General features: G+C 45.6%; 1 protein-coding gene across 1 annotated transcript; it reads right to left on the bottom strand.

Annotated features, from left to right (window-relative positions):
• Positions 1-940: 940 nt before the first annotated feature.
• slc35g2a (solute carrier family 35 member G2a) lies at positions 941-5,968 on the bottom strand. Its single transcript, XM_035167084.2, has 2 exons — positions 5,539-5,968; positions 941-2,538 (listed from the first exon to the last, which is right to left on the bottom strand). The coding sequence occupies exon 2, from the start codon at positions 2,510-2,512 to the stop codon at positions 1,151-1,153; it is 1,362 nt and encodes a 453-aa protein (XP_035022975.1). The 5' UTR covers positions 2,513-2,538; positions 5,539-5,968; the 3' UTR covers positions 941-1,150.
• Positions 5,969-12,068: the final 6,100 nt, after the last annotated feature.

Here is a 12,068-nt window from a genome sequence, read left to right as displayed (position 1 = left end):
AAACATGGGCAGAATCCAATTACATGATAAAAAATACCTTAAAGATAAACATTTGCAGGTGAACTCTCTGTGTCAGCTGCACATGTACAATAATCTTAAATCTGCACTGCAGTAAACTTACATTTCACCATTTTTAAACATATGTAGGTTTAATTGATTTTAATTGATTTTCTCCAGCGGATGACTCACATCTATGGTATTAATGTGTACTTGTTCCCATGCCAGTCAATACATGCACCTTTGGTTTTAAAACTGCAGCTGGATGAAGATCTGAAGAGTTGTTTTTTATCCTCATCATAATATCATAGTATCCTCGGTGGAATGTCCAACTCGGGGGCATTTGTTTTCATTAGAAGTCTCCATCTGTGCAGCGTGCAAGAGAGGATTTTAATGAATGGGCGCTTTGTCGGGTGTTGCTCGTTCGTTTTAATGGAGAGACAAAGCAACAAAGGGTGAAAGCAGGAGGCAAATGATGAGGAGAATAGAGGAGGATAGAACCAGAAAGGAGAGTGTCAGAGCTGGTGTGTCAGACAGGTAGTTATTACACATAATGACAGCTCAGAGCATGGGTTTTTATCAGCCAGCTGCCCGGACACAGCACCACCCTCCCTTTCTGCTTCCCTTCCGTTCCGACCCCTCTCTTTCATCCCTGTTTCGTCATCGGCCATCACTCTCCTTCCCTCCCTGCTTCTTATCTGTATGCCAATGCCATCATCTGCTCGCTCTCTACCCCGATTTATCTGCCAACCAGCAGCCAAGCAGATAGCATCAATCCTCGGCCAAACCTCAGCTGGCTGCTAGACCTGACCCGACATCACAATCCGGTGAAATGTAGCCATGCACACACACACACACACACACACACACACACACACACACACACACACACACACAGTCAGGATGAGATCTAGACTACAAGTGGCTTCAGGAATGCGTTGTGTTCATCAGAGAGATTTTAATGTCACATCACATCGTCACTATAACAGACAACACAATATTGGCACTTTCCCAAAAGCAAAAGAGGACAATACAAAATAGATAAAGCTCCGATCATGAGTTTAGCAGTCTCTTATGTACACTGGAAACGATCTGGTGAAGGATGGAGTGAGCAGAGGAGAACGTGGACGTGTGAAGAGAAGAGAGATGGTGTTTATTTGATGGGCGAGTCCAGAATCTCTTCATATTCCTCCCGCTGGCGCCGCCCGCCCCCTCGGGAGGGGAGCAGCTTCATCACCACCAGCCAAACCACGCTGAGTATGATCATCACGCTCCCGACGACCTCAGGCGCAGTGGGAACCAATGGCAGCACGGCCAGATGCAGCAGCATGGCAACGGGTACCTCCAGGCTCTGAGAGGCGGACACCAGAGCCGGATGGAGGCGTGTGAGCGCGTGCGTCATCCCCAGGAAGGCTGCCACCGAGCAGGCTACCAGGCCCAGGACCAGGCCCCAGGCTGGGGCACTCACGGGCCAGGACCAGCCCTCCTGGAGCACAACCAAGGAGGCTGGGGCGAGCAGGCAGCCCGTCCAGCTTACTGTGAACAAGGCTGTGCCCACTCCCACCCTCTCCTTCAGGGAACGATACCCGACCAGCGCCAGCGCCATCCACAGTCCTGCGAGCGCAGAGAGAGACCAGCCGAAAGCACCTCTCCAGAACACGACGGGGTCGGTCGGTGAATCTGAGTTGCTCTCATCTACTGTGGGAAGTAACACAAGGCCCAAACCACACAGCCCTGCAGCTATGGTGATCCCATCAGGCAATCCCAGCCTCTCCTCCAGGAGCAGGAAGGCCAGCGTCGCCGACAGCGCCGTGGTCGCCAGGCGCCAGGTCGTCGTGGCATTTCCGGGAGAGACAAAGGTTAAGGATGAGTAGGCGCAGCAGAGGGAGAGCGAGTAGGCGATGCCGTAACAGAGCAGCCGTAGGCGGTAGCCCTCTGGTCCGAAGGGGTTCTCCCCCCTGTGCAGTGGTACAACCACAGCGAGGAGCTGGAAGATGGATCGAACTAAGAGCAGAAACAGGGGGCCGAGGCTGAAGCGTTCGGAGGCCAGGCGGGTCAGAACGATCAAACAGCCGTGAGCCAGCGCGGCGCAGAGCAGGCCCACCCAGGTGAGGCGAGACGCAGACACAGATGCCTCCCCAAAACTGGCCAGCTGTTCCCCTACCCCTTTCCCGGACCCCTTTGCTGCTTTGGCCACCACCTCGCTCCCATCTGCCCCCGCGGCAGCCTGAGGTTTGTGGGCCGTATCCTTGTCTTTGTCTCTGGAGCCAAACAGAGTCAGGGGCCACCTCTTGCTCTCCGTCAGCTGTTTCCTGTCTGACGTCTCCTCCAGGAAAGAGCCAAAGTCCTCAAAAGACGGGGCATCGTCGTAGCCTTCGTCCCCAGGTTGAGGGAAGTGTGTGTGCACCCCAGGCTGAGGGGAGTACGGGGCGTGCGTGGCGTATTTGGCTGTGACAGTGTGAGGGTGGATCTTTACTCTCTTCTTAGAGCTGCCCAGGAGGTGAGTGGACTCCATTTTGAAACGTCAGAGAAGACAGACACCTGCGAGGAAAAGAAAGAAACACTTTTTTAAGAGCGACATACGAGATATATTTGACTCATGCTCCCTCTGGCAGCGTGTCTCGCTGGAATGCTGCTTGGTATCTCATTCATCTTTAATATCCAAGATAAGAATAGCGGGAGCGGGAAATGTACACAAGCTCTGAGGAATCAAAACTGGTCTTTTCGGCTTAAAGTCAAATCAGGTCCACGTCAGCAGAAACATACGGAACCATTATTATAGATGAGCAACGCTATTATCCGGCCTTTCTGTCTTCTGGGATGCCAGAACCTTGGCGGGCGGCGTTAGAGACCGGCGTCAATGACAGTTACATAACCAGTGGCTTCCTGCCTAATTTGTCTTTTATCGCTCCCCGTCTCGTCTCGTCCCCTCCCCCTTTCTCGCTCCCTACACTCAAGCGGGGAAAATAGAAAATACAAAGCCTCCGTGCACACGGGTCTGTCAAATTTAGATTTTCACGAAACAGGTACATCTCCCTCCTCCTTTCTCTGTCCAGCTCTCCAACTTTTGTCCTCAGGGTCGAGCCCCACGGATGAATAACTCATAACTGACGTAGTTTGAGCTCTGCAGCAGAACAATATGGCCGTGCAGGTGCTATAAGGCTTGTGCTGCATCAGAGGTTGTAAAACACTCAGCAGTTCACTGGTCACTGTGCAACTGGAGGATACTTTCACATGTCATGGAGTTCATTCACACTAAAGCACATGCAGCACAGTCCTCAGTTATTTCACTGGTGTTTCTAGGTATTACTCAATAGTCCATCACTTTTCCATCATTAATCTTATTGCGTTATGGAAGAATTATACATTTGGAACAAATATGCAAAAGACAATACTTTATTATCTTTTATCATAAGAAAATATATATTATTCTATGAATGAAAAATGTCCCCAAGTGTAGTTTATTAAGGATCTTGACTTTATTTATACATCACTCCTGCAGCTATTCGTTCAATTCGAGGCAACTCATTTAAAAATGTGATGTTTAGATAAATTATAAAGATCTAACAATAAATAAATACACCAAATAAAGTAGAAAACCGAGGCTGAAGATAAATCTATACCTACATTCTGCCCCAGCGATGCTTACACACATTTTAAATTGTGACAGCATCACATTTAAAAAATGACTGCTCCTTGGAAAATGCAAATTAATTTCCAATTCATACAAGATTTTCACATAATATTAAGCTTAAGATGGAACAAGTGCAGGATAAACAGTTGAACATGGCTGAAAACATGTATTATTTCATGGTTTAGCTCATCACGTCACCTGCAGGCTTGACAATTATCCCACGTGTATGGAAAATGTGACTCATATCAGGTTATAAAAACATCATTTCAGTTTTGTAACAGTTTAAATGTCTGGGTGAACGATCTGACTGCGGCAGAATTAGCGGTGGACTGTGTCGCCTCTGCTCTCTCCAGAGATGTGAAGTATTCCCACTTTTAAAGCCTGAGTTGCGCCGTTGCAATTACAGCAGCGAGGAGGGTCACGGTGCGAGAGCTCTTTGCTGTGAGCTTCTCTCTGGTAAATGGCAGGTGCTCATAAATAATTTATCATCAAATGGGCTGTAAATACCTGGATTTAAAGATTTAGACTTTGAGGACATTATCTGTGGATGATTGAAATGCATGAGATGTGAGTCTGGATTGAATAAAATGATAAACTGCAGCTTTATGGTTTCACAACTTCACTTCACTCTCTCAAGGGAGCAGGGCAAAAGAGCCCGAGGCACAGGAAAACATTCGAGAGGATCTATTCATCTTCCTCTCACCAAAGATCAGACGAAATCTGACTGGCTCAAAACACAAAAGGGCAAAAAAATGGGATCAGGATGTTCCTGTCTGGCTCGTCTCGGTCGGTAAAATTTACTGTTGTGGCTGCCGCCTGCCTCTGCAATGCTGCTGCTGCCACTGCTGCTCCCCTCAAAAGCTTGTTTCCACACCTTGTGAGCCGTTAACACAGTGGACAACGTACATGACCATAAAGTATTTTATATTGACTATTAATATGAACGGTGCTGTTAATAATTGAACAGTCCGATCATTTTACAACTGTCAGCGATTGATCAGAGCAAAGATGCTGCTGTGTTTTTATAGACGTGAAACCTGGGTGTTTATATTGCCAGAGTGATATTGCATGATATTATGTAAATTGAGATGTGTGTGTGTGTGTGTGTGTGTGTGTGTGTGTGTGTGTGTGTGTGTGTGTGTGTGTGTGTGATGTCATTCTCAAGGTTATCTAGGTTCCTCTGTGACGCCCCCCTGTGACGCAAAAGGGTTGCAAACACACACACACACACACACGTGCTGCATGTGCTGCCACATTTAGATTTTATCAAATAGTCGTTTTACATCATGGAACATCATATTGTATCATAAAGTATCGTATTGAATCATAACCTATTGTGTCATATTGTATCGAATATATCACATCGTATCAGGCTGTATGTTATCGTAAACTATTGTATCGTATCGTGAACTATCCTAGTGTATCATATTGTATCGTATCATATCGTAACCTATCTCGCATTGTATCGTATTGTAACCTATCGTAACCAATCATATCATACAGTATGTCATCATATCTTCACCTCCTGAATCACATCGTATCGTATCGTATCGTATCGTATCGTATCGTATCGTATCGTATCGTAACCTACTGTATCGTATCTTATTGTATGTTATCGGAGGTTACATTAGCATCACTTAAGGGTGCGTGTATTATGTTGTAACCCGTGACCCGTGCCCGAGTCTTGAATGGAGGGAGGCGCGCACTCGCTCACCCTGGAGCCTTGCGCCAGGCATCTGAATCCAGACAGTTCCCCCAGTCAGTGCTGCGCGTAATGTCGTGTTTTTACATGTTATCCAATCAATAAACCACCAGCCGCGTTATTTATTGTACATGTTACACACACAGACACACACACGCACACACACACGCGCACACACACACACGCACACAGAGTCTCCTCTCACCTGCTTTACGCGCAGACCAGCCGATCCCACCGGGTTGAACCTCACTCTCTCCGTCAGCCTCAGTCATTTACCGAGCATCTCTCCGGCGCTCCATCGCCTCCTCTCGTCCATTTGTTCTCCTGCTCTCTCGTTCACCCTCTCCTCCTTTATTCCCCTCTCCTCCTCCTGCTGCTCCTCCTCCTCCTCCTGCTGCTGCTGCTGCAGTCGGGAGTGTCCCTCCTCAAGGGCACGGCGGCGCGTCTCAGCCCGGCAAGTCAGACCCGACACCTGCGGTCACCTCAGCCTCTCTCACCCTCTCTCACCCTCTCTCACCCTCTCTCACCCTCTCTCTGCTGCTGCTGCTGCTGCTGGAGGAGGAAGATGTGTTTCCACCGCCTCCTGTCACACTGAGCTCTGATACAGATGCTGAGCTGAGAGGGAGAGAGGGAGGGTGTGTTCGTGCGTGTGCGTCTGTGCGTGTGTGTGTGCGTAAGGGACAACTATAATAATAGGGTATGAGCATGCGTGGCAACCCTTGAACACCAGCACTTATCACTGCAGGTTACCTTCCTCTTATAGAATCAGCGCACATACACATTCCTACCTGACTGTCTGGACCACTATTCCTCAATTTGAAATAAAAACAAGACATAAATACTTATTACTTTTTGCAGCGTGTGCAAAATGTGCATCATAATTTTCTTTTAAGAGTGTGTCAAGAGGTGAGTTCTTGCACATTCTGCAGTGCCACACTGACGCACAAAGATTTCGTTAATGTCTTTTCACAAATGTACTGTTTAAATAGATACTGCGCTCTTAACTGTGTATTTCAAATTAAACGATATGACTGTTCTTTCATTGAAATACATTAACGGTGGTTTTAATGTTACATTTATTATCTCATAATGCCACCTATAGTGTTTCAAACTGTAAGGGCCAATTTTTACATCAACCTTTTGGGACGTCTCTACATCATGACATTTATATATACTGTATATATATATATTTGAAAAGGTTAACATTGTCTAATCAAAGGTGGGTGGCCCACCAGCGACCGCTCGTGAGGTGGAATCTGGAAAGCTGCGTTCATTTTCCGGTCTGCGTTGAAATTAAATCCCTAAAACACAACTTTATGTCCCTAAACCACAACTTCATGTAGAGACGTCCCCCATCTTCTCCTGCCCCTCGGCTGTCACACGCCGTTTGAATCACCGGCCAAGACAGCCGTTTTAAGAGTTGTGCTTTGATTATATTCTATAAATAATCATGTGGTGTTGTACTCTTGGAGGAACGCAGATCTAGTTGGCGCAAAAGACCATTCTGAAGTTTAATGGTTTGGGGTTTGCATCCCAATCAGTTCATTGTACTTTTAAGCGGCACATCGAGAGTGTGTTGGGGCGATAGTGATCAAAAGAGCAGGGGGTTATGCAATGGTTAATGAGCTGCATTTTTTATATATTATATATAATTCACGCAGCCATCAGGGGCAATTTAAGGTTGAGTGGTTGTCCGAACAACAGAGCTAGGATCCTGTAGGACTTCAAGTTCAAGTAAGCAGATGCTGGATTACCAATCGAACAGAGCGGTGGTTGACGAGGAGGAGAAGAGGAGAATATCGATAAGTACTAGAGGCTGAAAGAACACATGTGGAAGGCGAAATCCAAAATGGCTGTGACCCCCAAACTGCTGATTCCGGCTACAGCACGAGAAGTCTGTCCAGAGGAAGCAATCTGAGGAACACCTATTTATATAGATGGTGAGAATGTCGAGAAGAGATGAACAACGCAGAGGCAGCTGTTCAAGAAGTTTCTCTCCCTCTTTGTCTTCCCCTCTTTGTCTCACAAACTCGGCACAAAACCTCACAAGCTTTCATCTCTCGACAGTAATTGCCTTGGCATTTCGCAGCCACCACGCCGGTGTGCTCTGCCCCATTTCCAGCTGTATTAACCTTTTGCCAGTTGCAGCTGCGTTCGCTGTTGTTCAGCTGGACCATCGCACCGTTTAATAACGCACATCCAGGTGCTGCTGCTGTGGTCGGGACAGGAGGCCGACTCCTCCGCTGGGACTCTGGGAGATGCATGGTGGTCAATAACAAGTACGAGCTCATGAGGATACAATGAAAAGCAAAAGACGTCGCTCCGTGTTCCCAAATCGCCCCACATATTTTGAATATATAAATAATACAGCCTATAAATATCCACAACACTCTCCTGGGTGATTTCCTTAATTGTCTTTTTTGTGAAGAGGATGTGCCAGACTAGATATCATCATAAACCAGGACATTAGACACTTGCAAACACTTCCCTTTTTCACAGCAGATATTTTGACTGGTTAAATATAGGTGTTACTGACAACATAACAGATAACTCTATTCTCATCTAACAGCAGCAAGGACAATAACTGAGAGGAATATTTTTCTGAAAATAGAATCAAATTCAGTAACTTGCTCACCTCATTTATTTCAGAAAAATAAAACTGTGTGTTCACATGGGATTAAGTAACTTAAAAACGTTTAAACTCGCTCTCCTCTCGTGTCACAGGAACTGAAGTCTTTGATTTAAGTGAAGAATAAAATTCACATTCATGGAACTTTTAGCTTTTTGTGGATTTAAAAGAATATCTTTGATACGGTCAGGAAAAGTATAGAATGTCTTTTTTTCAGTATTTGATGGTTTGGTAAGTTTGCAATAGTTTGTAATGGTAATTAAACAAAGCCATGAATTCAATAGGTTTGTGTGAGTTTTGCCATGAAACCATGTTGAAAACCATTGGTGCCCAGTTGAAACATGCTGGAATATATCAGGGACAGTTTGTGGGATGGAACTCAGTTTATTTCTCTCAGGAGATGTGTTCCACTTAAAAATCCTAATCAGCACTTTGATCATGTCAGACGTTGAACTTGTGCTGTTTAACACAACCAGGGTAATATTTATGTAACTGTACCTGATATCTGGATGTTAAAGATGAGTTCAACATGAATGAATGGAGGACTGATAAGAAAAAGCTAGTTCATTCCTTCTATAATGGACCTGTCCCTGGGCTATTTTTGTGGTGGCCAGTTGTTCTTTCTTTCTTTCTTTCTCTCCCCCCCCCTCCATCTAATCCATATTTTTGCCAAGGGCCATTTCTCTAAAGATGAGGAGGAATATCTCGTGTTTCCATGGTTACAGCGAATACATCGGACCCAGCTATTTAGAGCTCTGTTAAATTCCCATCCCCTGCTCTGCAGCCAGGTTTTGGGAGCACAGGTACATCTTATTTTTGGTGGAGTTGGTGCGTAGCTGTGATAAGAATATGCTGAGAGCAGCAGAGCTGAGCCGACTGCCGGGAGGACGAGAAGAAGAATGAGGGAGCCGACAGGAGTGTGAGGAGAGGCAGGGAGCGTTTTGATGAATTCAAGCACATGTGCGTCAGAATCAAGAAGCTTTCCGTACTTTCTGCCGCTCTCGCTCTCTCTCTGGTCGAGAAGAGATGAATTATGGAGTATGGTGAAGGACAGATTCGCAGCAGAGTCGACTTTGAGTGGAGTAAACTTGTGTTTCTTTCTTTCTCTACATTCTGCAGCCTCGTCTCTCTTGTCTTCCTCTGTCTCTCAAACACATCTTCTCTCAGTGTATTTCTCACTTATCCTCACATACACAAAGAAAATGCATTAGCACATGTGTGCGTCTGCCAATTTCACACTTGGATACATCACCATTTGCGGTCTGTCAGTTAGATATCACCATTCAGACACAGTGAATTCACAATTTTCCACAGTTTATTTAACAGTTTATTGATTTACAGAGCAAAAAATCTGGTCATATCCACTGATATTGGTTTCTTATCGGCATCAATCAATATTAGGGTCTGTGTACATGGGCCTGGTTTGGGGCGTTGGGTGTTTATGAAGTATTACTGGATGTCATTATTCAAAACTCTGGGTCCTCGGTTGTCTGAACGACTTGTTCTCATTACATTAGGAGCTGATGAGAGCAGAAATAAGTGAACCGCAGCTGCAGAGGGGACACATTCATCACCAGGTCTCCGTGGTGGAGGGGGGGTGAGGTGAGGGAGTCCAAAAAGGAAACATGGGGGAAAAACAACTCTACTGCTGAGATTAAGATGGGGTTCACGATGAAGGTCTTTAACAGGAAGTGGGAGCGTGGGCTGCATGGTGGTGTATGACACACACATGCACGTTGCGCTCAAAAAAACCTTGGCTGTGTGTCCACCTCCATCTCTGTGTGTGTGTGTGTGTGTGTGTGTGTGTGTGTGTGTGTGTGTGTGTGTGTGTGTTCCAGTGAGGGAGGCGGATGTGACGGACGATGACCGCCTGCTTCACATGTAAGCTTGCGATAGCCTCTAATAGGTTTCTTTTTTTCCAGCTAATAGGACCTCTCATACATTTTTCAATACCTCAGTGGTGGAGAGGAAGACAGGGGAGGGAGGAGGGAGAGCAGGAAGAGATGGGGGGGAGGCAAGAGAGAGATTGCAGAGAGGTGTCAGAGAGGTAGCCGGTTAAATCTAAAAGAGAAAGATCCTCTGGAGTGAAAACACAGCAAGCAAGGTCAGGGGAAATTAAAAATAGATCAGGCGCACAGACGTAAAACAGCCCCGTGAAGCCTCTGTGTTCGTCAACAGCCTCCGAGAGGAGAATGAATAAAAACATTTATTGCGTAACCGAGACGTCAAATCAGTGTGTTTCAGGCGAAATGAAAAAAATAATAAAAAGGTTTCATATGAGTCCATGTACCTGTCATCAAAGCTCCTGCGAAGCCCCCTGGGGCCGGTGTTTACCCACAGACTGAGACGTTTGACTGTAGCAGTGAAAACCTGTGATTACCTTGACTGTCTCAAAGTGTTCGCTCTGGCTGATGGCTTGCCAGACAGCCTCTGTTTCCATGGTTACAGCCCTGGGAAAAGTTTTTTTACACATTATGCTGGATGCTGCCGTCGAGCGGTGATGTGCGTGCAGCCAAGTGCGTCCGTGTCTGCGTATGTACGTACACAGTTTCACTGAAGGCCGCGTCAAACTCTAAATTGGGGCAATGGGAAAGCAAACAAGGATCCAGAAATTGTGATGCAGACGCCGTGGATGTCTGGTGGTTATGTAAGTCAGCACTGCACCACGCATACTTAAAGAGGAAGGTGTAGTCTCGGGGAAAACGCCTCTGTGAGCGTCAGTGCTGGGTAGAATTTAGAAGAGATTAACCTGGGCAAGTGTCTGCAGAAGGTGAGACTGTAACACCCTGAACGGACCTGTTTCAGGGCTCCATTGTGGAACAGCATAAATGTAAATGATGAGATGATGGAGCAATGTAAGAGGTTGGAAATGCAAAGTTATACAATTACATTATTCCCCCATGTTATTTATCTACGGTGGCCTAGAGAGCTCAACGCACTGCAAATTAAGAAAACACATGCAAACAGAAAAGAACATGCTGGAAATAGCGACAACAACACAGGATATGTTTCCAGGGGACCTAAAAAAAGTGATGAACCTGGCCGTAGTTCAATGCTTTGTGAAGTTAATGAAGTTCGCTACCTGTCAGTGGTGATGGATCTATATGCAGCGTGTTTCTGTATTTGCATTTGTTGTGACTCTCTTGCAGCGTCCTAAATTTAGTTACATAAATAATTGAACACACTCAAATCCCGAGAGGAGCCATGAAGTAAAATATACTTTTTATACATCTACAGTTTCATACAGGTCAGTAACCTGGGTATTGCTCTGGCTCAGCACAGACACGCTGTCACAGTAGTACATTTATTACTCTGATGTAAATAAATTATTGTTTGTGAAAGATTGCTGCAGAACACAGACGATACAAAAACAACAAGATATTCTTCTATCCAATCAGTGATACTCTGACGTGCACCAGATCCTCCTATAGGAATATTATATTTATATATATTCACTTTATACGTGTTTTGAGGACAGAGACACAGACAAAGAGACACCTCTATATTCTTCATACTGCTCTGACCCAGTTCTTACATCTTTGACAAATGCAGGTGATCTACCTCAGCACACAATACCTTTCTGTTGTACTCACTGTAATTGGCTGATAAGCAAACTAAAAAGACCAGAAGATGGCACAGGCTTCTAATAAACACATCATCCAGGATGTTGACCTCTGACCTCCTGTATTGAGCTGTGGGAGAACGCTAAATTCCTGTTTTTTTTTTTTTCCAGAGTTGCTGTTTTGCGGCTGATCTCTGACCTCTCTGTGAAATAAAGGGTTTTCTTTGTGTGGATCACCAGTGAACCTCGAGTCGACAACACTATTCCTGGTGTTTGAATCTCCAGAGCAACTGATGCGGAGGTGTGGATGGGGACTGGAGTGCCACTATAGCAAGACACTTATGTACATGTATGACTCAAGAGGATTCTCATGTGAGAATGTGTCTTCTGTGTGTGTGTGTGTGTGTGTGTGTGTGTGTGTGTGTGTGTGTCTGTAGTGGTGTGTACACAGCAAAAACACAATAAGAATCAGGAACAACACAAAAATGATGATGATTATTATTCTCACGTAGTGTCACTTAAAGCATGTGTTGGGAAAAAAGAC

The sequence above is a fragment of the Hippoglossus stenolepis genome, chromosome 10, assembly GCF_022539355.2.
Source record: "Hippoglossus stenolepis isolate QCI-W04-F060 chromosome 10, HSTE1.2, whole genome shotgun sequence".
In the NCBI taxonomy this organism is placed as follows: Eukaryota; Metazoa; Chordata; class Actinopteri; order Pleuronectiformes; family Pleuronectidae; genus Hippoglossus; species Hippoglossus stenolepis.
This window is presented reverse-complemented; position numbering and strand designations above follow the sequence as displayed.

Bases quoted from the DNA above. Each gene is read 5' to 3' on its own strand.
- slc35g2a (XM_035167084.2), bottom strand. From the start codon at position 2,512: ATGGAGTCCACTCACCTCCTGGGCAGCTCTAAGAAGAGAGTAAAGATC.